The following is a 27,114-nucleotide window of genomic DNA, read 5'->3' on the forward strand; positions in this document are numbered from 1 at the left end:
CCTGTTCATGTTTCAAGTTTCAATAAAAAAATTATGAAGAACTTAAAAGTTATTGCAGGATCCAGAAAAGTGTGACAAACTGACAGACTGACGCACACAGCGCAAACCATAGGTCCCCTCCGGTTTCACCAGTAGGGAAAAATAAACAATACTCAGGCAATTTTTTCAAGCTTTTGACAAAACACGCTTTAATTTCCCTTATCTTTTTGAAAGCACCCACCTTTTTCAAAACTTAATGAATCTCCTGTTTTGCACAAGATGTGTAATAGGGTAAAATGCTAGGGGAGGTATCAAAGTTGAAGATATGAACATCAAGATAATTAATATCATATGTGATACATTAATATCCAAATAATGCTTGTTTCATGTTTCATTAGTACCACCATAAGACAACAAGAGCGGTTGATATTAACACATTTACTGTCTGTATAACAATACTCGGATGCAAATGTTCATGATATATTGCATCAGATATCAATAAAGTTTAAGGCACAATTTCAAAAGACTACACTACCAATGTATCAAAGCCTGTAAAAAAGCAACATCAAACCTGAAAAACTTTAATATTCAGTCAACTTGTTTAAGTACATGATAGGTTTAACATGAAAACAATTGTCAACCAGACTTAGCATACAAAATAGTAGAGAAATAAAACAATGAAATATGGCAGAAAAGAAGTAAACCACATACCTAATTAAATTTAAATTGAATATAAATTTGAACAAATACTATTTCATTTACTCCAATTTTTAACTAACATAATTAACAAGTTATTTTAATCAACAAAAAACATAAGAGTTGATCCAGGTTGTTTGTCCTTTTGTTGCAGTCTAAGGAACTGACGAAAGTTTTAAGGCTATAATTCACTGGAAGTTTTTGAAACTTTAGATAAAATCACAGCATAAAAATCAAGACATAAATGGTAAATCAAAATTGATGCAGATTTTAAGCGGAGTCACCCGTCATTCCTGAACATTTTGTTTCTCACACTTAACACACATTGTTTGAATCTTTCAATTATAGATAGTAACACAATTATCACCATTTTTAAAACAATATTCATTAAAAGTTTTAAATGGTACGCTCATTAGAAAGCAAGAAATGATGAGGAAAAATAAAGATATTAACACAAATGATACATGGAATCAATTTTCAACTAATTGTGATAGAAATCCAATGTTCAAATCTTTTATGAAATGAACATTTATTTTTTACAAGGAAAAACACGTGATGCTGATTTTGATATTGCTAAAAAGGTTTCTGAATTGAACACAATGTTGGTGTACATTGATTACATTAACCGAGAGATTCCATACATAAAAACAATTCTTAAAGTTAAAATTCTGCACATTTTGCAAGAAATCTTGCTACAAACACCTGAATACAACTGTGTATCACACGGAATGGCTCTGCATAGTTTACGTTTTTAATTAAAATGGCGTTGTAAATGGACAGTCAATTATCCGAGTTTGATTCACTTTCTTTCTGCTTCTCTAACTCATTCATGGCAACATCAACGAGCATGAAAAATGGCCTGAATCTGTCTTCTTCAACTGGACGGACAATGACATTTGGCTGCGGGGGTGAAGGTGGAGGGCTGTTGCCATTTGAGCAGACACTCTGGCCATCAGACTGTGAGGCATCCTCGTGATCGAAGCCCAAAAATCTGGCAGGGTTTAGCAGGGTTGGTTTATGGAACGGCACCCCATGAAGAGAATCTGAGCCTTCACTCTCAGAAAAATTGTCACTTGAAGTACCCTCATAATCTGACATATACCCATCTATTTCTGATGTAGTTACAGTTTCCTGGGATGCAATGTCATTGTGATCAAAACGTCTTATTTTCAGAGCAGAATGATAGCTGCTGTCTATATCTGCATTGTTGTTGGCGGTGTCCATTTGATTGTCATACACTTCTCCAAGCGTCATTTTCTGCCGTCTCACATTGTTGTTTGATTTGTCTAACATAGACACCTCGAACCTGTCAAGCAGGGATTGTTTGTGTTTTCGAGTGATCATGTACTGCTGAGGGTCATGACCATCTTCTTTGATCATCTCTGGCAGTATGCGTCTCCTGGCGTTGATGAACCAGTTGCACACCTGCAAGACCGTCAAGTTAGCTGCATTGGACAGATACACCTTCTCCTGGTCTGTGGGATAGGCGTTGTACCGGTGGTCATACAACCACTGCTTTAAGATGCGGACACTTTCCTTAGACAGATTCCTCCTCTTTGATCCTGGCATGTCAGCATCATCAGACTTCTGTTCTCCAGAGTCATACATGGTCCAGGGTTTCTCAATATCTCTCACTAAAAATAACAAAGATAAAATTATGTTTTTTTAAACAAAGATCTAAAAGTTTTGCAATTACAGCATTTAAAATGCATAAACTTGAATGAAGATTGTCAATTGCATGTGAAACCATCATTTTAATGAAATGTAATGGACACATATCGATAAGTGAGACATTAAAAAGTAATCTTTCATCTTTACATTATTCAGAACAGCATCAACAATCCAAGTTGGAATCATGGAACAACTCTCAAATTCATATAAATAACTGCCTTATAATTATAAGTGACATTTCAACCCATATCTCTGCAGTGGAATGTACCTAATCATGGAAGAGATGCCAACTTATTGGCAAAATTTGAAGAATTATCAATAAAACTACATGACATTCAAATTGTGTTTGTACACATAGTCATAAAAATTGTTTTCATACATGAAACATTATATTTTCAAATTGTCCATACACATGAGTCAAACCATAATTTGGGATTGTCAAATCAGCATATTTCAAGTCTACCTTGATTTCAAAGCTGTTGTGCAATTTTACTATTACATTTGTATAATGGCTTCTTTCCGAATGTAAAACTTAAAAACTTGTCAAACTTAATTATTTTTATCATTATTAAAATATAGATCTAGTGTATAATTATATTTGTTTTATGATGGCTTGTTAAGATTCTTCGGAAACATTCCGATTCGCATTAGCGAAAAACTATAACATTGTTCACTAAACTTTAGCGTATATCAGTCAATGTGTTGTTTCTAAAAATAGACATCTACGTTGCGCGGGAAATACCGTGTATCCACACCGCGCTGTCAAGCTGTCAAACTAGGTCAAGTAGTAAAGTCTTTTGTTCGCTGATAACAGTGCATGTATTATATTAAAACATGTTTCCTTTGCACATTATGTATTCCAAAGTTGATTTTACAAATAATATTAAGTAATGGTGTAAATTGCAAGGTCTTATGTCGACTTAGCAATGCAGTGAACAAAACTGTATTTGTCAACAAAAGAAACATGGTCGCGCGGAAAACTGTCAAAATAGAAAACCGCTCATATCACCGTCAATATGGACAATATTTATCTGTTAATATGCTCGTATAATATTTATCTATCATTAAGCACAATTTTAATATTGCCATGAGCGTTCGTGTTCATTCAATGCACAAAAACAATTATAAATTTCAACACCACGTGGTCTGACAGTTGCAGATCAACAAGTGTCAGTTAAACAGCCGATATAACAACAAAATGTACATATCCTTACCTCTCTTTGTTCTGATCATCGTTTGAGAATATCCTTCACACAAATACTTAATAATTTGCTCGTTTTAATGCTCTAAAACAATGTTTTGAAGTAAAATTGACAACCACGAGGTATTCAAGATGTCGAAGCCTTTCTTGTTTGACAGGCGCGCTTCACCACGTGACCTAACCACGTGGTCCTGATAGTCAACATTGATTGGTTTATTACCGACATTCCCGCAAGGTTAAGCTTTTCCCACCAAATGTCAAAGATCGTACTCCAGTTGGCTAATTGAAAATTGTAAAATGAATTTAATTTAATATAGCAATCAAACATATCATGAAATTTTATGGGCGGTTTTTAATTGGCGTATAATTGTTACTATTTTAAAGGGGTTAGACTCTACTGTTTTGTTTGTAGTACTGAATTGGTCGATTACAGTGTGTGTGAATGTGTATGTGTATGCCCACTGGGAAACTGCAACGTTTGAATGCAACCTAAATACAACGCTGCAGCAACGTTGGAAAAAAAAAACGTTGGGAAAACTTTCATATACACCATTGTGACAACCAAACTGCAACGTTTGATGAAACGTCCGGGTAATGTTTTGTATGCAACGTTGTGGCAACGTTCGGTATTGGTTGCCGACGTTGCGACCTAAATATTACGTTGCAGCCATAGGTGGTTAGCGTGTGGCTACGATATTAATTAGTGAAAACATCATTTTGAATGATATATAATCATATTATAACGAAAAATTCAATTGTATGAAAAAATATTCACTAATATATATATATATATATATATATATATATATATATATATATATATATATATATATATATATATATATATATATATATATATATATATATATATATATATATATATATATATATATGTATAATAAAAGTAAAAACACGTGTCTGGGATTTTAAATATATATTGATTTAGCCAACGCGTTTCGCATAGCTCATCAGGGCATAATACAATATATTACAACGTCAAAATGTCATGGAGATAACGTCATATCAATTATGACGTCATAACGTCAATAAATATTAAATGAAATTTAATTTGGGTTTAAATACATGTATAAAATGTTGTTCTTTCGCTAACCTAGCTGAAATATTGTTCGAAAATAGCTTATAAAATGGAAATATTTTAAATTTTGGTTCATTATGTGAACATTCATTTAAATGTTTACTTAAAGGCATCTGTCTTGTTGAGGGGTCTCGCATTTGTTGTTCATGGACATATATATATTTGATAGTGATTTTTTTTCAGAAAAGATAATTTTTCGTTATAATATGATTATTTATCATTCAAAATGATGTTTTCACTAATTAATATCATAGCAACACGCTAACCACATGTGGTTGCAGCAATGTTCGCAAAACGTTGATGCCCACTGGGAAGGTATCAAGGTCAGTTCGCGGTACCGGTAATTAAGTTACGGAATCGTTATATCAACGCTATCGTTTAAAAAGGGATCTTTCCACGGTTTGGTAAATTGACAAAATTGAAAAAAGTTGTTTCAGATTCGCAAATTTTCTGTTTAGTTATGATATTTGTGAGGAAACAGTATACTGAACATTTGCCATGGTTTAATAAAGCTATTATATGCATCTTTTGACGATTTAAAAACCTAAAAATTATAAAGCGTTGCAACGCGAAACGATTGAATAATTTGGAGAGTTCTGTTGTTATCGTTTAAATTTGTGAAACTACGAAGATTGCTTATATAACGTATAAAATACGCAACATGTGTATGCTAGACAGGATAGCTCAGTTGGCTTATGCGTGTTTACTTCAGGATTCCGGGGGTCACTGGTTCGAGCCCTGCTGCGGGCTGCTTTTTTTCCTTTTTGAAATTTTATTTTTGTTTTTTTACTGGAGCTTTTAAAATTTAATGTTTACATTTATCAATATAAAGCATTTAATGACAAACTTCCAAACATGCAAAAAATCTGTGAAAATGCCTCTTTAATTAAACTAAAAAGAAAGATATTAAATGAAGATATTCGGCGATATTATTATGGAATGTCAATCATATAGATTCTTCATGTGTTTTCAACAATTGCTTGATAAGTGCCTGTTTTGATTTATTTTATAAGAAATTTTCAACCATATAGACCAATTTATGATTCACGATGATTCACGATACTTCTTCGATAATGGAATCAACTAACAATTAATGTCCGACAAACCACAAAAACAAGACTGTTCGAAAACGCGCGTATAAATATTACGAATATGTACGACTTATTCGTGTGTTGCCGGCTTACCTATATGCTTTCATTTATTTTCATTCTTCTTGTGTTGTTCTATTCTGTAAATATAGATATCTGATCAATAATATTTAATGAAGCGAAATAAACCACGATATCTGGCACAACACACCGTAATAGATCTGCGTGTAATGCAGCTAAGAACTGCGCAGAAAAGGGGCCTTTTTGATCTCATAGATACACCGTTTTATCGTTCATCAACACCGACCACAATCAACGCCGTATATCTTTTTAAAGATATTTCTTGTTTAAAATAATATCTGCAATTTACAGCTTTCTGACTTTTACTGTAAGTTATTAAAGTTTGATCTTTTGATGAGGTGCAAAACCGGAGCAACCTGTCTGTCGAAACCAAACCGTCCGTTATTGCTACCACTTACGACGCGCACGTGAGCTGGGAGCTGTAATCGCTTGGTCACAGGAGGATATATATATATATATATATATATATATATATATATATATATATATATACTAATACACAGTGCCAGTTACGCGGTCTCGGTAGTTTTCAGACTAAACTTAAGGGGTCAGTTTAAAAAAACGGGGTCTGTATACAACCCCGCGTTCTAGGCACCTTTAACTACTACGAGAGGTGTGTAGGGGAGGTAATGTAATCAAATGTCTCAATAAGGTCTTAAATCGAAAACCACAATCACGTCTGAAATTAAATTTTTGTATACCTCGCAATTAATGTTGCTATATATTTCATTGTATGAGGCGTTAAATAAACGACGCATATATGCATATATATATATATATATATATTGTTAACGTCACGTGAATATTATTTTTCAGCGTGTGTCGCTAAGGAAGCCGATGTGGTATTCGTGGTGGATACATCGGGAAGTATAGGCATCGACAACTTCGATAAGGTGAAGGGGCTTCATTAAACACATCGTCAGGACATATGATGTAGATCCTCGGTACACGCAAGTGGCTATGGTTGAATTCAGCACTAACGCCAGAAAATAATATAAATGAACATTCCAACTTTACGGATCTCATAGCCCCAATAGACAACATCCACTACTCTGGGGGCGGCACTATGACGTCAGACGCTCTGGAGTTGATGCGAGGTCCGGGATATGAAGGGTAATATTTTAAACCAGTTTCTGGTTGCACTTAATATCTAGATTGTTTCAAGTGTCTCGTAAAATTGTTTTAATCATCACCGGTTCTTTTACAGCCAGATTCGGTTCTTTTACAGCCAGATTATGATTCTGGGTCAAACGCATTCCTTCATGTGCGCTCAGTTCAAATGAAAATTCTGTTGACCGTTCTATATTTCTGTCAAACGCTTAATTTTGTTTGCGTTACTTGAATCATTATTATTTTTTATGCGAATACTACAGTGTCAAACTTCGACGTTTTTTTGCAAATAGTATCATAATAACACGGATAAAATCTTCAGGTGATTTGGTACAATTAGGGGTTGCACCTCTCTTAATATATATACACATTCTAATGGATTTTGTTTTATTAAAAAACACGCTGTTGATCATTGGTAAAAAAAACCCCACATTTTACATGCATGTTTATGATAAAAATGAGCTTTTACAAGTCCATGACATAAAATTCGACTCTATAGCATACCAATTCTTTCAGAGAGCGGCCCGGTGCACCAGACATAAGCATCGTGATCACCGACGGGCTTTCAAAATACCCGTCAATAACGAAGATCCAGGCGGACCGGGCCAAGGTGGACAGCATCACGATGTTCTCCATTGGTATCGGGAACCAGACGGATCCGACGGAACTAACGGGACTCGCCAGCGGACCGCAGTTCCAGTTCCAAGTCGAAGAGTTTTGGGCTCTCTCGAAAATCGACAATGTCCTCGCGAATTTGGCTTGCGGAGGTACGACCATGTTTTGTCATTATCAAATGTCCCTGCTTTTGTCGTGTGTTGTATATGTAAAGCGCAATTTCTCTTGGAAGGTCAAATATTTCAATAATTATTTATTTTTAATTTGAGGTTATAAGATAGTTCTGATTATTCATATACGACAATAATTACGCCACAGTTATTTTCCGACGAACCCATACATTCGTTTAGCTACCACAATGACGCCGACGCCCGCCGGCTGTGTGGACCAGGTCGACTGCTCTGGATACTACAAGGATTCTTGCTCCGACTTTGGGCCATACGCCCGCGGGCACTGTGCCAAGACATGTGGCTTCTGTGGAACTGAGGTGAGAGCGTCTTGCTTGCGTCATTGATTGACATTGACAGAAACACTTTATAGAGCCTTGACATGACATGATATATATGTTATCTTGATAGCATAAAGCGCACGAGTTAAGTCAATTTGACCAGACTGATAATACGATCAACATTTGAAGCTCATACGTTATTTTCACTCTCTGACTGTAAACTGAGCGAAACGCTTAAAAAAGTTAAAAAAAACAACATGAATTAATCATTGAAACCCGTGTTCAATAGGCATCAAGAAAATGTTTGTGTTGGCCCCGAAACAAATCGCATAATGAATAAACATATTACAGACCATTCGTGTGCTCTGTTGTGTTTGCCATAGGTTGTTGTACCATACCTTATTCATGATATTTTACTTTATGTATAGGTTGAAAGTCCCTGCAAGGACGCGATTACGAACTGTGGATCTTACGGAACCTACATGTGCTTCGATATCAGCCAGTATCAATGGGTGGACAAGAACTGCCGAAAATTCTGCGGTTTTTGTGGTAAGCCATTCTTGTAAATGATTAAAACTAGTCAAGCTAAGCCGGAGATTAAATAAAACATAGGCAAAACAAGCAGATGTACTTAAAGGGACTGTCCAATGGATTATGGTCTGAACAAAATGTAAAATTATTGTTTTAGATATTAAAAACGATTATCGCCTTTGATTTAAGGATATAAAAACTCAAAGCAGACTAAAGGAAGTATAACACAAACCAACACATAAGCCCAAGCGGATGGGAATTCCATATTATATTTCAACAAGAAATATCTTTAAAAAAGATATACGGCGTAAATAGTTTAATGACTGAGATCAAGGATACCGAATGTCTTTTTCTGTGCAGTTCTTAGCTGCATCACACGCAGTACGGGATGTTACGGGGAGTTTTCGCGGCTTATTTTACATTATAACATATTGCTGGTCATAAACCTATAGATACAAAACAGAAAACCAAAAGAAGAATGGAAGTGAAATTTAAACATATGAGTCAACCGGCCACACGAGAACAAACCTGTTTTAGTGGTCTGTCGGGCATTGCTATTTGATTCGATTATTAACAGTATCGAGAATCATCGTGCTCATGCTTAAAGTGATATTATGGTCATTTTGCACTGTTGAATTGAGCTGAAAAGAATTAACAGGTCAAAATAGTTAGTTAAAATGTGGTTACTGATCAATTATCTGCAACTCACCTTGCTACCAGTTGTTTATAAAAATATATTTTATGTTCGATATTCTTACGTGACCCACCCAGTCCTGTAAGCCGAAATGATCCGTAAAACAATATTGTGTCTTTGTGTCGTATGAACAAATCTGCACTAAAACTAAATTTAGGTTCAACTCGTAAACGCATGATCAGTTGTCAAACGAAAGTACGGTTAATATTCAAATGCATTATTTTTCTCTTTCTGGTATATTGTTTTAGTATGTTGATGCTGCATTAATTACTATAAGTGTATATGAAGTAGAAACATCAAAAATAATCAACGGTTGCGATAGACACCTATAAACTGTTACATGCTCATAATATCACTTTAGTACATTAGGCAATATGGTGGAATAATTATTGTTAAATTTATTAAAAATAATATTTATCATTGTATTGTTGAAAACACATTAAGAATCTATTATTGACATACCATAATTATATTGATGAATATCTTCTTTTAACATATTTCTGGTCTAAAGAAAATTCCAGGTAACCTAGTTCACGGATAGCGTCTTTATTATATAACGATTATTTTACTGACCGCGAACTCCGGTGATGACCTGTATATAAACTCTGAATGTCCGCGATTTGACCCGAAACCTCGCGGGTTGAAATGCAATTCTTTAAAGTGAGGCCTAGCTTCCACTGCTCTTTATACTTTTACATGTTAACATGTTGACAGGAATATGGAAGTAAGTTCTAAATATGAGAAAATAGCCTTTTAAGTATAAACGCTTTTGCGCTGGTAATACTCTGAAAATAAAAGGTGTACGCACAAACTGTATTGATGTCGAGAATTGAGTGTAAAACTGTTCTACCTATTAAGCCTTTTCATTAGAGATAAAATTGTTTCATACAGTAAAACAGTGGTACAAAGACGCGGATATGTTTCCAATGTTCTGGTGGTATACTCAAATCAGCCAATGGAGTAAATGAAGTGTATTCATTCGTACCTAGCCGCGGGAAATTTTATTTGAATTTTATTGGACACTTACAAAGGTCAAGTCAGGGTGAAAAGCTGGCTTATGCAGCTTACGCCGAAAAACGCCGCTCGACGTTTTTGACCTAAAAATAAATGTAGCTGAAAATCAGCTGACAAGTCACGTGGTACATGGTACTGTCATTTATTTTTGGCATAGAAATTACATTATTTCTAAAGAAAGAGATTTAGCTTGTTGAGCAAATAATTGATTTTCATTGAATATTTTTGATAAACCAATAAAATATACTTCATATTTAAATCAATATTTTTATTGGAAAATCACTTTTCACAAATACGAATATGCGGTCGAAAAGAATTCAAGATGGTTCGGACAAAAACAAGTGCTAGCGCTAAGACTAAAAAAAACAAGAGATGCAAGGTACAGGCGTAATAAAAGGGAAAGGATAATAGACATTGGTATTCAGTGTGATCGATGGAGAAGAGTTAAAGAAGCTACTGGGATTGAAAAGGACGAGAAAATGATGGAAATATTGATCGATGCGTAAGTCTTCTTCATTTTCAGTTTGTGTTTCATAGCTACTTTTCTATAAATTCCTTTAATTATTTTGCTATATAATGAACACGATTTGACTTACACACACACAAACCCTTATAAGTATAAAAGATTTGTTTTAGAAATGTACAATGCTTTTAAATTTCAGAACTACTTCTGAACTAGAGAGCTTCAACAATCATCTTTTGATACGCTCCAAACCAAAGCGAAATGTTTTCAGGTAAATAAAAAGTTAAATGTTTAAAAAATACACTTGTTAAAGTGTTTCTTTTTTTATGAACACATGCTCATTCATTGAACAAAGGAATTTATGCTCTTTCTTTTTGAGAATTTACATTTTAATAGTGTAAAAATGATGTACCCTTTGTGACAAGTCTCGTAATAAACTGCCTGAATGACTAAAATATGAATATATTTTTAGCTCGGCTGTTTTCGGAGAAAACCCGAGGTATTGTCATAGCCAGCTCGTCGTTGTTGTGTCGTCAGCCAGCTGCTCGTTGTCGTGTTGTCCGCCGGCGTCGTGCTAAAACTTTTACATTTTGCTCTACAATCAAAGTGATTCCACCTACAACTTTGAAACTTCAAATGTGGATTCACCTTGATGAGTTCTACACGCCACACCCATTTTTCGGTCACAAGGTCAAAGGTCAATGTCCCTGTGACCTCTAAAAAAAAATTATGACAAGCTTTCGAAGCCTAGCGTGGCACCCGTAACACGGTGCTCTTGTTTCATCATGTGATAGTAAAATTATTTATGAACAGGATTTTTGTATTTTTGTTCACAGGATGTTTAAACAACTAGTAGTTAATCAAGAAATGAATTCTGATTATGAATATGTCAAGTCATTGGTGTTGAATTAGTTCATATCTAGTGTAACATCATCAAAGTCCTAAAGGCAGATTTTCACATGATGAGTTGCATGATATTTTCTGAGTTTCATTTCTAAAATTATTTTTTTCAGCTGTGCAGGTGTCAGTTAGCAGCAATAGATTATTCAAAACACTTGAATCGTCCTGTTTTGTTGGACAAAGAAGGAAATGAGAGGTATTTATATTATTGTTTTCGCCCTGTATGTTGGTTTGTGTGTTTGTTTGCGTCAAACTTTAACATTTTGCCATAACTTTTGCAATATTGAAGATAGTAACTTCATATTTGGCATGCATGTGTATCTCATGGAGCTGCACATTTTGCGTGGTGAAAGGTCAAGATAATCCTTCAAGGTCAAGGGAAAAAAAAAAACAAATTCAAGAGAAGTAATAAGCTTTAAAGAGTTCATCTGAACCTACCAAATGATAAAAAAAAAAAATCAAAGTGGCGCAGTAGGGGAGATAGTGTTTCTGACAAACACATTTCCTGTTTTTATTAAATTTTGAATTGTAAGGATCAATTTACAGATTTATGATTACTTATTGAAAGTTTTTATTATTAATAATTAAATTGAATTTACAAACATGATGTATTTAAGCTCAAATTTGACACATTCATGTGATATGAATAATAAGTATACATTTTGCAAACAATGCTCCTGTCATAAAAGAACTACTGCAGCAAAGTATGCACTGCATCAGTAAATTTATATTATGGCATATATATTGTCTATAGATCTTTATTCTTTTGTTTTGTTTTAGCAATTGTCATTTCATTTTTTTAAACATCATGTCAGTTATAAAACAATCTTTCAGGAGAAAAAAGGTGTACTCAAAAGCTGCTTGTAATTGGAGCACAAGGCCTGTGAAAAAAACATACATAACCGGTTTGATCACTGAAGTTATAAATGAATTCACCATAGGCAAGAAAAGAATAAGTGGCAAATGTGAACAGCTGCCTGAAGACTCCAAAAGAATTAGGTCATCTATAGCCCCCGTCATCCCTCCACCTACATCAATACTTGGAGATCAGCATGTCTCTAGATTGAGAAAAGCGAAAAAATGAATTGTTGCCCAAGACGTGTTTGATATTCATTTGAAGTTGACGCAGAAGTTATCTTTGTTAGATAACTATTAAGTTTCACATCTTTAGTGTAAATATAATTTTAGAAGTGTTTTGAAAATGTACAATCTTACATTATGTTAAAAATAATGAATGCTCTTGGTTGTACAATGCAATTACATTTTTTAGGAATTTTTAATATTGAATTTAGCATAAAAAAAAATTTTTATGTTATATTTTGTGCGTTTTTTATCAATACATTTTTATGCTCCCCCAAAATTTATTTTGGGGGGAGCATATAGTTGCCGCTTCGTCTGTCCGTCCGTGTGTCCGTCTGTGCACAATTTTTGTCCAGGCTATTTCTCAGAAAGTAATGACCGGAATTCAATGAAACTTTATGGGAAGCTTCACTACCAAGAGGAGATGTGCATATTATCAGCCGGTTCTCTTCAGATGATTTTTCACAGAGTTATGGCCCTTTTAAATTTTCCATTGTACATATAGTGCAATTCTTGTCCGGGCTATTTCTCAGCAACTAATGACTGGAATTCTATGAAACTTTATGGGAAGCTTCACTACCAAGAGGAGATGTGCATATTATCAGCCGGTTCTCATCCGATGATTTTTCACAGAGTTATGGCCCTTTGAAATTTTCCATTGCACATATAGTGCAATGCTTGTCCGAGCTATTTCTCAGCAACTTATTACAGTAATTCAATGAAACTTCATGGGAAGCTTCACTACCAACAGGAGATGTGCATATTATCAGCCGGTTCTGGTCGGATGATTTTTCACAGAGTTATGGCCCTTTGAAATTTTCTATAAACTGTACATATAGTGCAATTCTTGTCCAGGCTATTTCTCCCCAACTACTGACCGGAATTCAATGAAGCTTTAATCCATCCATCGTATAATTTTGTCCACAGTTATGCCCCTTAAGACGTTTCCTTTTATCTGAATATATAGTACAATATTGTGACAAAAAAACACTTTTGGGGAGCATCACCAGTCTACACCGGTTTCTTGTTACACATGTTAAAAACACAATTTTTCTTACAAAATGTTTAGTTTTTTGTTTGATTATCGATTTGTGTTTTTCATTGCCTTCTTTATTACCTGTATTTAATAAACCATTGTAGTCAATGTCTCTAAGCCTCTTATAATTGACCTTGAGAGTAGTTTCCTCTTTAATTATCGATACTATGAATGTGATAGTGTATCCAGATATGCCTCAGTGTTCTATTTACACATCAACATTTAATACTTTTTAATGGCCATACTCATTTGAAATGCAAATCACCCAAATAATTAAATGCCAGCATCATACACTCGAACCAACTTCAATGAGTTCTCAACTCCTGTCACATTTCTATGTGCATGTATTGAGTTCGATCCATTTTCTGACACCAGATGAATATAATACAAAATTTGTAAAAAAAAATCAAACTTCAATGCATGGATCAAGTGCATATCACACTGAATAAAATACCTCAATTGTATATCAATTTAATAGATAGGAAAAAATCGGCTGAGCTAAAATGTAGACGGTCTGCACAGGTTACTACATAAAGAAAGCACACAATATACAAAACATGGTTGAACAATAATAAGATACTATTTTTTTTAATTTCAACAGCAACTTGTTGCTTTTTTATTGATTTCGAAATGTTTAATCATGCATTAGCATATGTCATGTTTAAAATGTATTTTAAGAAACCTAATCTAACAAATATCAAGTGTGAAACAAAATGACTCCAAATAAAAATAAACAAGGGCTGTTTGTAAAACATGCATGCCCCCCATATGGGCTGTCAGTTGTAGTGGCAGCCATTGTGTGAATACGTTTTTTGTCACTGTGACATTGACCTTTGACCTAGTCACCTGAAAATCAATAGGGGTCATCTGCGAGTCGTGATCAATGAACTTATGAAGTTTCATGATCCTAGGCGTAAGCTTTCTTGAGTTATCATCCGGAAATTATTTTACTGTGTCGAGTCACCTTGACCTTTGACCTAGTGACCTGAAAATCAATAGGGGTCATCTGCGAGTCATGATCAATGTACCTATGAAGTTTCATGATCCTAGGCTTAAGCGTTCTTGAGTTATCATCCGGAAACCATTTTTCTGTGCGAGTCACCGTAACCTTGACCTTTGACCTAGTGACCTAAAAATCAATAGGGGTCATCTGCCAGTCATGATCAATGTACCTATGAAGTTTCATGATCCTAGGCGTAAGTGTTTTTGAGTTATAATCCGGAAACCATTCGGTGGACGGACGGACCGACTGACCGACATGAGCGAACAACATACCTCCTCTTCTTCGAAGGGGGGCATAATAAAAAAATCAAAATGCAAACTTAAAATTGAATAAAAGCAAAAGATATAAAAAATAAAAATAAAAACAGGTAATACACTATTGACTGTTTTTTTATGAACGGTCTTTTCAAGCAAACGTTACCATTTTTGAACTCATCCAAAATATCCTTGAGACCAATCTTTATTTTACGGCTGTAGAGTGTTAACAAGGCAAATGTAGACGCCGCACGACGGACAAAAGGCGATCACAAAAGCTCACCATGAGCACATTGTGTTCAGGTGAGCTAAAAAGTGTAAAAATCAAACTATTAAGTTCAAACAAGAAAATAAAATAAGTATACAAGAAATGAATTTTGATTTTCAATTAGTTTATCTACATAGTATTCTTAAGAAATATGTCATTGCTTCTTTTATTTCTTTCATCTTACAATCCAGAGTACTCGTGGCATTTCATTCAAATGACACCAAAGTAAGCATACAAATGTAAAAACTGCTGTGCAAGTTTTAATAATAAACTAGCACATTTCACACAAATTGATTTTTCAAAACAAAATGCATAGAACTGAAAAATCCAAATGATTAAGCATAACTCAAATGATTTGCATAAATATAAATGTTTCAAAAAAGGAGCCAGAACAAAAAATAATCAAAACTAAGAAAAGTTCTATGTCTGATAAATGAAAAAGAATAGCAACAAGGGCTGTTTGTAAAACATGCATGTCCCCCATATGGGCTGTCAGTTGTAGTGGCAGCTATTGTGTGAATACGTTTTTTGTCACTGTGACCTTGACCTTTGACATAGTGACCTGAAAATTAATAGGGGTCATCTGTCAGTCATGATCAATGTACCTATGAAGTTTCCTGATCCTAGGCCTAATTATTCTTGAGTTATCATCAGGAAACCATTTTACTATTTCGAGTCACTGTGACCTTGACCTAGTGACCTGAAAATCAAAAGGGGTCATCTGCCAGTCATTATCAATGTAGCTATGAAGTTTCATGATCAAAAGGCGTAAGCATTCTTGAGTTATCAGCTGGAAACCATTTTATTGTTTTGAGTCACTGTGACCTTGACCTTGTGACCGGAAAATCTAAAGGGGTCCTCTGCCAGTCGTGATCAATGTACCTATGAAGTTTCAAGATCCTAGGCGTATGCATTCTTGAGTTATCATCCGGAAACCGCTTTACTGTTTCGAGTCACTGACCTTTGACCTAGTGACCTGAAAATCAATAGGGGTTATTTGCCAGTCATGATCAATGTACCTATGAAGTTTCATGATCCTAGGCCTAAGCGTTCTTAAGTTATCATCCCGAAACCATCTGGTGGACGGACCGACATGTGCAAAACTATATACCCCCTCTTCTTCGAAGGGGGGCATAAATATGCAAAATTATTAGAACACTGGGCCTTCACCTGGTACGAAGCCTGTATACTGGCCTTAAGGACTAGGAAACTTCTCCCTTATTAATTTAACACAACATGCTGGGACAGTTATTCTCATGCATTAAGATGGTAAATTGTCTGTATGCAGCATGTCTGAAAGATTTATTGACATCTTCTAGTGTCTCTGCATAAAAGGAAAACACATCTTGTTGATACTGCTGCTGACTGTAGATGGTCATCCTATCCAGCACCGAAAGAGTCATCTCCTACAAAGAAATTGTAACAGATTTTACAATAAACTTCTTGCAAATGTAACTCCAATCAGCAGTCAGTGAGACAGCACACTAGATTATATGAGCCTTGTTCTGAGAAAACTGGACATAATGCATGTGCGTAAAGTGTCGTCCCAGATTAGCCTGTGCAGTCCACACAGGCTCATCAGGGGCAACACCTTCCGCTTTTATGACATTTTTCGTTAAAATGTCTCTTCTTAGCAAAAATCCCATTTAGGCGGAAAGTGTCATCCCTGATTAGCCTGTACAGACTGCACAGGCTAATCAGGGACGACACTTTACGCACATGCATTATGCCCAATTTTCTAAGGACGCGACTCATATAAAGGGGTGGAAAGGTGTTGATGGTATCAATGCAATGGATCAATGGAGTACAAAATATTGAAATGGTATGCAAACTTAACAATTTTTAAGCAAAAAAAGAGTAATCCTTTCTTTACTCGTGTAAAAACATAAATTGCATTGAATAAAATAGCAAGATGACAAACAACTACACAATGTCTTAGAACTTAGCATCTTTGTTGGCATTAGCTGAAATTCATTTTAATAAGCCAATAATGATTCAGTAAATGATTTTCCCACATGACAAAATTGCCTTTATAGCAGGATTAATTTTTAAGATGGGATATTTAATAGGTTTGCATGGTAGAACATTATTGACCCATTTCTTAGTCCTTGTTATAACACAATATGACGCTGCAAAACTTAAGATATTCAGTTACAGAAACTCATAATACATGAATCTTACTCACAGGTCTGTGACTTGAGCATAATTCTGGGACCATCCCACAGCAAACTCGATCTTCCACTCTCTCGTATTGTGGGCATCTGTGACAAGAGCACCACTTAGTTATTGTTGCTAATGTATCAACTTTCTGGATCTTTCTGGCAGGACGTTTTCCTTAACTCTTCTGTAGACTTGAATCCTGAGTGTAACAAATAAAACATCATGCATTTGATAAAAAACCAAGTAATGCAGAAAATCTAATAAATAATAGCAAAAAGAGTAACCCTAAAATGACAAAATCATGATGTCAATGTCATGACCTAATCACATGAGTTATAGTGCATTTCTTGATTTACTACATGTTATTTGCAACCACAGCCTACATCCACAGATTTCGGACCTACCGGTAAATATTGTGAAAAAAAAAGCAAAAAGTCCTACTATTCTTAGCCAAGGTGACTGTTCAACTCTCAGGCCTTTACAATAATAGTTCTAACTTGTAAATCATAATGGGTTATAGTCAAACCTGCATTTATCAACACAGAGCGGACAAGGGTGATATTATTATTTCTTCTTAGTTCGTCTGGTCACAAATAGATATACATAATTCACTATACCCCTCCGGTTGACCAGGTGGGAGAATTTATCGAATAACTGGCACATAATTAAAATGTGTACACACAAGAGCATTAAAATAAACTTACTGAATCTGTGTCCTGAGAATACAACAACATTCTCTTAGATGGCTGTCTCACGCATTTACTTCTTCTCATCTCTCCCTCTGTTTTGGCCTAAATAAAAAAACATAAATAATGCACTGACTTATTTGTGCTCTAGGATCTGGGCACGAATTTACTGTGGAAGAATCCACTGGCTTCTATTAGCAAAATTTAAAAGTTAATGTAAAACGTACATTGCAAAATAAACAACACAAAATTCAAAAGTCAAAACGAGAAAATCATAAAATCAAAATACGTTAAATTGATTCTCATTTTCATGCATTGGAGTCGTCTACTATCGTCTAATTTGTAAACCAGCGACATTTAGCGTCGAATTGCAAGGTAAAGACCAACAATCCGCTAACATTCAACGGCAGATAAACTCATCTTGTTGAATTAAATAAAATAAGATCGGAATCTTAATATATTATATTTGATTAAATAAAAAAAACATATTTTCTTACTGGTACGCTCATTGTAGATTTCGAAGCCTCCGCCATTTTGTTTGTTTGTGTGTGAATCACGTGACACGAAGCGCGAAATACAAATAGAAAGGGATTTCCCAAGGTAGACGCAAAAGTCGTAATACAATTTGGCTGTTGCTCTTTAGTTTTGTAGTTTTTAGCAAAAGGTTGAGTTGGATATGGTTCAAATTAACGAATGTTATTAATGAATATCAAAATAATAGCCTGCTAAATTCAGGAAAATAATCCATTGGACAGTCCCTTTAACAAAACTAATTGGTTGTACGATCTGTGGGTAAAGACACATTTTGGTACAAGTTAAGTCCTGTCTATGACTGTGTTCGTTTGTAAAGATAAACCACTAGCATGTTTTCCATTGCAGGCAACAAGACAGAGGTTCTGATCGAGTCATCCACGGTTACAACTCCCGTTATTACCACTCGTGAGTCATTTCACTTAACAATGCAATACAACTTGAAAAGCGTCTCATCGTCATATTTGACTTCATTTCATGATATAGACGAGTTAATTGTTATTGTTTACATTCGGGATTTTCCGCGCATGCGCACTGACTGGTTGGCAAAAACACTGGTTACAGTCACGTAAAACATGTATAAAGGGCTTTTGTTTAGTCAATTAAACGATAAAAAATCCGAAATAAACATAACAAGTCTTAAACAATAGTGCAAATATATCATATTTAGTACTAATAAATGTATCATCATATATATAATTTCCTCTTTATAAAAATACAAATTAGTTATTAGTATCAGAGTAAACGTGGTCGGAAGACTAAATACTGACAATACCACACAACAAAACAATACATTAGCCGTATTCTTTTTTATAGTAAGACTTTAAAAAATGATATTTCAAAACTTATAAAACATATATTAATTTGATTATAACTATAAACGGTGTGGATATTGTTATTGCTCATCAGCGACCGAAAGTGTATTATAAGAGGCGCATTTAATCAATTATAAAACAAAGCCATAAAAAACGGAATACATTAACAATCGTTAAATGTTGTTGTAATTTTCTTTTCCATAGAATGAATTTTCGTTTCGTTTCCATTGAATAACAATATTAATACATTTTAATATACAAATGAAAATAAAACCTGCATCTTGTGCAAATTGAACTGTCTTTGCATGTATATTGAAATCTCTTAACAAGTAATAAGGAGTGAAACATTTAACAATCTAGCATTTTATGATAAATATATGTATTTATTTAATTTATTTTACGCAAATACTGTTTATCCATTGTGATTGCTTGTTTTCATGATGGTGTTACGTGCAATGCAAGAACGTATAATCTTTACACTAAATTGACGAGTTTACATTTGCCGGTACCCGCGGTAAATACATCAATTGTGTAGCAGTAATATTGAACAATATTTTAACTTTAAAGACATAAAGCACTGTATTATTATGATTAAACTGGCTAACAAATAAATACACATGTTCCTGTTAATCCGTTTCGGACAAATATCTTCTTTTTTTAATATGTTAAATTATTTATTAAAGCAAATGTTACGTATTTTGGCTTTAATATTTGGCTTGCTCAATATGCCAAGAGATGACATGGAAGTATCATAAAGTCTGCCACATGTGGTCTATGCAAGGACCCAATTAAAGTATAGGTCCCTATGTTTATGACGCCGGCATGTTTTCTGTGTAATTGTCTGGGCAGTCTCCGATCATAACGAGATAATATGCTTGTGACGAACAACGGTTCAATTAAACACCAGGTTAGAAATGCTGAAACAAGTGTCAAAATTGGTGTGCACAATTAAATAAAACAATTAGATTTATGAATTTATTTGTTGTGTAACAAGGTAAGTTTGTACAGATATATTAAGATTAAAATCAGTTACTATATGTTGCGAACAAAAAGCGATCTACTTGTTGTTTGTTTCCATCCTTATTTGTGTTCTTTCATTAAATTTAATTTATTCTAAACGAATTTACATTTCTGAAATTTTGTATCTAAAATGGACGTGAAAATGCGGTTAGTAGAGATTTTTGTGGTAACCACATACCGAGCTCGTAGATAGTGTACGTTCCACTCCAGAGCTCGTTTTTAGTAAAAACAAATAATAACAACAATATAATCGTTAAAAAAAAATGAATTTCCACGCATGCTTATGTTTTATTCAGACATAAATAGTAAAATTATATTTGATACAGTTCATGATTATCAGTAAAAACGATGATAATGTCAACCTTCTCTATATGCGCTTATATGAATTCCACCTCTTTTTGCCAACCAGTGGGCGGAGTCTTAACTTTGCAAGTGCGTGTGACGTCACGCGTTAACTCGTCTATAGCTCATTTAAGAGTATTTCTTACTGATTATAACAAAATTTTAACAACCTCAGAAGCGACACGTTCATGAATGTTTTACTCATACTGCCGAAAACATGCAGTATATGTCCAACTTTTTTTAGCTCACATATAATTTGAAACTTCTTACCTTCAGAGACACAGTGTGCTGATTTATTAACTTGTCGGGAGTATAACGCCGACGGTCTCGGGTCATTTCGCCCTTAATCCCGTTCGCCCTCTGTCACCCCGGGTCGTTTCGCCCTTACAAGTGGGTTGTTTCGCCCTTATTTAATTATTATGTAATATTAGGCTTTTGTAAAGGATTCTTTCGCTCCGAATAGTATTTGTTTAAAATATATGGAAAATTAAGATTTTTAATACAAATTTTATTATTAATTGCAATTTTAATTTAGTACTTGTTTATCATATATGGGAAATTAAGATTATTTAATTATTACAAATTTGATGTTTGCTCAATTATCCGTTTGATTTTAATTGCAATTAATTAACGGAAACGTTATGATTCATTGTGTTACAAACGTAAAGTATTACGATTAATTAGTTTGGCAGAGGTATGATGCATTGATTTGCCAATTTAAATAATTTCGGGATCAATTTAACAATTATCAAACACACTTAGATCGGAAGACGTGTGATCAGATGATTGACTAATTACTAGCACAGAAACATCAAAAGGAGACATTATAAAGGCGTGATATTGTTTTTATAAACTTTAAGCCAGTTTGCATCTTTTGATCTCAAGATATTCGCCGAAAGTGTATATAAAAAGCAACTTGGCCATGGCAGCGTCAGTCGTGAATTTATATTTCGACACGTTCTTATGGCAGACGAATTGTGTATTTCGTGTGATCGGATAATCTCACCTCGCCAACATGCCATCACATGTGATTTATGTGACAGAAGGCAACATCGGACATGTGATACAGGTACGAGATGCTTATCTATTTTATTTATATTTCGTGTCGGCGCTATTTGTCTGCATGTTGTCGTCGTTATAAAATACGCCGTTTGTCATAAAATTTTATGTGTAATAAAATTTTTATAGTTTAATAATTAATCATTCTGTCCATTCTTCGATTTGCGGTATTAACAAATATTATTTCTACCATATTTCAACTTCAATTAGCTTTAAGCGCTGACACTCTTTGATGAAAGATGTAAATAATTAATTAAGTCGGTGATGTAAACAGCCCATTTTATTCTCTGTTTACTGTAATTTTCCTTTACATCTTTATGTTTATTTGTTTATTGATTCTATCTTCTCTTTATTATTAGTTCATGTATTAAAGATTGTAACATCTTCATGAATTAAATGTATGATGTGACTTTAAAATGGAAAATATGCTTACAAAATGCGTAGTGCATATGGAAACCGGGTCTTAACGCAATTTGTAAAACTGTTATTATTTTGATATATGCTACATACTTTTCTTTTAATATTTATTTCAATATTTACACACATTAACAGAGCTTTACAATATGTACACAATTAGACATACATCTATATATTCTTTTTAAAGATAGAAGTTTACGCACTTGCGTTAAGACCCGGTTTCTCAAAGCAATACTCATTTTGTAAACACATTTTCCAATTGGAAGTTCAAATCATGCTTGTAATTTATGAAGTTGTAGAAATATTTAATACATGAACAAATAGTAAATAAAAAATATAATCAATAAACAAAGAAATAATGCATGCACATATTTATTAATAACTATTTATTATTAAGAAGTTAATAATTTGTCATAAAACAATAAACGCAGATCCCGTTACGTATGGAAAACTTATTGTGCACACAATTATAGGAAAAAAACGTAAACCGCGCATATATGTTTATTATACCTACATGTATTTGGTTGTACGAAAAAATGATTAATTTTACAATAATTCTCAATATTACAATTTTTACAAAAATCAAATGTTTATTTATTTAATACTTTAATAAAATTTACCAACATTTTTAAAATTTGTACATGAGTTACGGTTCTACATTAATAAGTTAAATATTAAATTGTAAAGCATTAACAAATTAAAAAAATATTTATTTAAGTATTCCATACTACAGCCTTACCTCTATACAACCCCTATCAGTAATAGCCTTATCGACTTCTCGATAATCAGTACCCTCATCAGCTCTGAATGACTGACAGATTATTTGTTTATTGTAATTTCAGTGGTGAGAAATACGGTATTGTTAATTAACAATACATTATAATTACAGCTGCTTGGTTGGCTGTACGGCGCGTTTTTTTCTGGCGTTACTATCAAGGGTTGTGTGTTTCACTGGACACAGGCTGTTTGGCGAAAAGTCCAGGACCTTGGGTTAGTAACCACGTACAGACGTCGACAGGCACTGTACAACTACATGAGGCAGCTGATGGCGTTGCCCTTCCTACCAGCTGCACACATACGGGAGACGTTTGCAGCGTTGAGAGACCGCGCGAACACTCCGCAGCTCGATTCCCTCGTGACATACATGGATCGTCAGTGGCTCCAGCACGTGCTGTTCAATCCTGAAAACTGGTCCATATTTAGACGTTCAGTACGGACAAACAATGATGTCGATGGTAAATAATAGTATTAAAATGTGTGTAGCTCACTCAGAGAAATTGATCATAAAAACGGAAATGCGATGTTCTTACTTGTACACCATATTGCTTATGAATATAATTAAATATAATTGATGCTTATGCGCATGTATAAAAATATCAAATCATATATTATTATCCATTATAATTTGTTTCTTTATTTCAGGTTGGCACCACAAGCTGAACACTACCGTTAGATATGGTGGCTGCTCCATCTACGTTCTTGTACCAACCTTGATGACTGAGGCAGAGATCGTCGCTATCGCAGTAGCTGCCGACGACCTGGATCGTGATGTCGCAACCAAATAGACCAAATTGGAGGAAAAGATACAATCCCTGTGGGACAAATACATGGGGAATGAAGTATCCACAACACATTTCTTAAAGTCCGTGTCCTGATGTTTTGTTTATTAATAAATATAAAATGAAATCTGTATTTCGATGTGATTTTCTCAGTTGTTTTATGTTAGATAAAATAAAATGTATGTCAAATTATTGTGTATGTGTGCTTCGACATTGTGTTGAATGTTTTGTTTATACATGTGTATTCTTATTATTCATATTACAGCTATCAAACATATTAGAGCTATCAAAATATATGCAATATAATTAACTTTGTACTTTGTTTTATTTCAAAAGACAAAATAAACAGTAATTAAGATAATATAATACTGTATTAAACAATATCCCATTCAGCTTCTGACAAGTCTAAGATAAATCCTTTAATATCGCTATACGTATAAAAATTAGGGCGAAACGACCCAGGAATTAGGGCGAAACGACCCAGGGCGAAACGACTCGGGGGGCGAAACGACTCGGGGGCGAACGGGATTTAGGGCGAAACGACCCGGATTCAACGCCGACCTGTGTACAAACTCGGAGTACCGAGGCTTTGCTGAGAAGAACTGCCGGAGATACTGTGGCTACTGCCTGGCGGATATTCACACCGTGACGCCCCACACGACCGGAGACAGAAGCTGATGATCGAACGTTCATTTCGTTTTTTAAACCACTGTCGATTTTTATTTTAAACTTAACAATTAAGATATATCAATCTAACAATGCGCATGCCGATTCGAAGCCTGTGGCATTTTATTTCGTTCATATTTAAATTGTTAGCATCACAATATGTGTTTTGTGTATTTTATAAACAAAATAGTTCACGTTAAACATACACCCTAATGTATTTTTTGTATTAAAAGTATTTGTATAGTGTATGACCTTATTGATTTTGAAACCTTTATTCTTTTTTAATGATAGTTTCGTTAACAGTATAATACCAATTTTTTTAACTATATTTACTCTGTGGATTATCTTAGATGTCATATCATGTTCACAGGTGTCCGGCTTGGGTACTACACAAGGAGTGTAGGCTTGAGCGTGAACACACCAATTGATGCCCGGTACCTATATGCACGGATGGATTCAAACTTTTAGTGAAGCGCGCTTGAATGTAGCATTCAACAGCGGACTTCTATTAATTTGGCTCGCCTTTGAAAAGAGTCAAATATTTCTCTCATTATAGTTAAAACGCACATTTAGTTATAGCTGTATATACCAATTACGCTTATAATGTTAATATGCTTTTGAATACGACTTTGATATATAAAACAGTCTAAATGGGTAATTAAAATGTTTACTATTGAATACAATATGCTTAGATATAAAACTCTATACTTGTGACAAGTTGTGTTTTAACGTGTTTAATTGTTATATTTTCATAAATTTATAAAGAAACAACGGTCACGTACTATATATGTTTTGCTTTTCATTGTAACGCCAAAGAAATTAACATGTGTGTCAGTAAAAGTATTCTTAGAAATTTGAATAATTTTTACATTATATAGAGTTTATTTGATAATACAGTTGACAATAAGTCCATGAGTATACATGAAATGTCAAAACAATATACATAAAACAAAGTTACAGGTCATTCAAATTATAAGCATCACACATAAAGATCGGTACATTGTCCAAAGAGCAATTAAAAAAAAAATATTGGGTATTTTAGAAAAGACAATATACAGTGAGAATCGGTGCATAAATATATACCAACAACCAACACTAATCATAATATGTATTATACGTATTTCTTATTTCCCATGCTGTATAAATATACATAGCTAATTTTTTAACAATATTACCATTTTGAGAGGTCAATAAATCTATAAACTTTAACGTATTTGGTCTTATGTAATAATACGGTTTTAAATAAGCTTTTCTGACATCAGTATATAATGTACACTCCATAACAAAGTGGTACTCATCTTCTAAAATATTGCATAAAAGACATTTTCTTTCTTCATAAGGAATAGCTATTGGTTTTTACCATCTACCCGTTTCAACTTTAAGCAGAGACTCTTAATCTAGAGAGGGCCATTCTGTATTTTGGAATGTTTACATCATTTAAATAGGATTGAAATTTAAAATCGGATATTTATATGTATGCTTTTGCTCTAGTTGATTCATTCAATTCGTTTTTCCAATTTTGTATAAACATATCCGTGACTCTTACTCTAAAGATTTTCGAAAACATGTCTACATCCCCTACCCCTTGATTCAGCCACACATCGTTAAAACCACAATTACCTAAAAGACTTTTTACAATGTAGATATATTTGGTTGCTGTTTGTTGTAATATCTTCATGTCATATTCACGTTAACTGGTTGTGCTTTGTTTTTGCCATGTCTTTGTATATTCTGTGATAAAGAGGCATTTGAATAAAAAACAAAATGTTGTTGTTTAGTTAAAACGCATTTATCATAAACAAAACGTTCGTTAAGTCAAAATAACTATTCCAACTGTATCATAATCATTAAATCTACTTAATATACTTCTTGCGACTTAAGGGTTTGATCTATTCGTAATCAAAAACAGTTTAGAGACTTCCGTTCATAGTTGTAGTTAGAAATAATGTTGTAAGACTAACCAGTCCTTTTTCCGAGGCTCTCTTTGCAATCAACCTTGCGCTGATTCGGTTCCGATATTACAATCTTTCAGAGCTTTACATATCACACATATAATATGCAAGGCCTCAATAGAGCAGCATGTCTTTCTTTATTTCGACCTTAAAACATAAATTACCATCTAATATAATATGACCATTGCGACCAAAAAACGATGCGTAGTCTACAACAAAATATTCTGATACAAGTTTATTTTCTTTGTGAGATTGGCATATGTTGGTTTTATCATCTATGATATAAACAAGAATGCGCGTGTCCATCATGCTAGTGTTACGTTGTTTAGCTTTTTCGGTCCATGTCCTGTAACACCACTAAAGTGGTCACATCTTAAATGCCACGTTTTACGTCGGATGACTTAGGTTAACCGTTGTCTCATGCATGCTTTTTGTTTGTTACACGATCTGGAAGCTTAACGACCGTATTTGAAATCAGAACGAAAGAAAATCCGTTTCTGCTATTAAAAAATGATACAAAATACAGAGGATGTGACCGCACATGGTCGGATTTAATGATGGTTTCTATACCTAAAATTGTAGTTTATTTAGAAAAAAGAATTGAAACAACACATTTTCAATATTTAATGTAGGTTATGCGCTTTTATCATCAAATCGCACTGATACATAGCCAAATGAT

General features: G+C 34.0%; 2 protein-coding genes and 2 long non-coding RNA genes across 6 annotated transcripts in view; 2 read left to right on the top strand and 2 right to left on the bottom strand.

Moving 5' to 3' along the window:
- Positions 1-26,252, top strand: part of LOC127876392 (uncharacterized) — a 29,531-nt gene extending 3,279 nt beyond the window's left edge. Inside the window, exons 2-9 of one of the 3 annotated variants that reach the window (XM_052421586.1) lie at positions 6,629-6,925; positions 7,439-7,689; positions 7,888-8,024; positions 8,414-8,534; positions 18,954-19,013; positions 21,059-21,172; positions 21,668-23,493; positions 23,681-26,252. In XM_052421586.1, the coding sequence (XP_052277546.1) occupies positions 6,879-6,925; positions 7,439-7,689; positions 7,888-8,024; positions 8,414-8,534; positions 18,954-19,013; positions 21,059-21,129 (687 nt within the window). In that variant the 5' untranslated portion in view covers positions 6,629-6,878 and the 3' untranslated portion in view covers positions 21,130-21,172; positions 21,668-23,493; positions 23,681-26,252. Of the gene's footprint in view, positions 1-4,615; positions 4,967-6,628; positions 6,926-7,438; positions 7,690-7,887; positions 8,025-8,413; positions 8,535-18,953; positions 19,014-21,058; positions 23,494-23,680 lie in introns of those variants that run through there. The other 2 variants (XM_052421585.1, XM_052421584.1) reach the window with 2 other exon arrangements.
- Positions 403-3,735, bottom strand: LOC127876390 (homeobox protein AKR-like). The gene is made up of 2 exons (XM_052421581.1): positions 3,561-3,735; positions 403-2,309 (listed from the first exon to the last, which is right to left on the bottom strand). The coding sequence occupies exons 1-2, from the start codon at positions 3,577-3,579 to the stop codon at positions 1,456-1,458; spliced, it is 873 nt and encodes a 290-aa protein (XP_052277541.1). The 5' UTR covers positions 3,580-3,735; the 3' UTR covers positions 403-1,455.
- LOC127876394 (uncharacterized) lies at positions 10,320-13,815 on the top strand. The gene is made up of 4 exons (XR_008047847.1): positions 10,320-10,726; positions 10,887-10,958; positions 11,701-11,783; positions 12,422-13,815. It is a non-coding gene; the product is annotated as an uncharacterized LOC127876394 (long non-coding RNA).
- On the bottom strand, positions 14,655-18,786 carry LOC127876393 (uncharacterized). The gene is made up of 4 exons (XR_008047846.1): positions 18,572-18,786; positions 18,093-18,179; positions 17,414-17,587; positions 14,655-16,634 (listed from the first exon to the last, which is right to left on the bottom strand). It is a non-coding gene; the product is annotated as an uncharacterized LOC127876393 (long non-coding RNA).
- Positions 26,253-27,114: the final 862 nt, after the last annotated feature.

The sequence above is a fragment of the Dreissena polymorpha genome, chromosome 4, assembly GCF_020536995.1.
Source record: "Dreissena polymorpha isolate Duluth1 chromosome 4, UMN_Dpol_1.0, whole genome shotgun sequence".
In the NCBI taxonomy this organism is placed as follows: Eukaryota; Metazoa; Mollusca; class Bivalvia; order Myida; family Dreissenidae; genus Dreissena; species Dreissena polymorpha.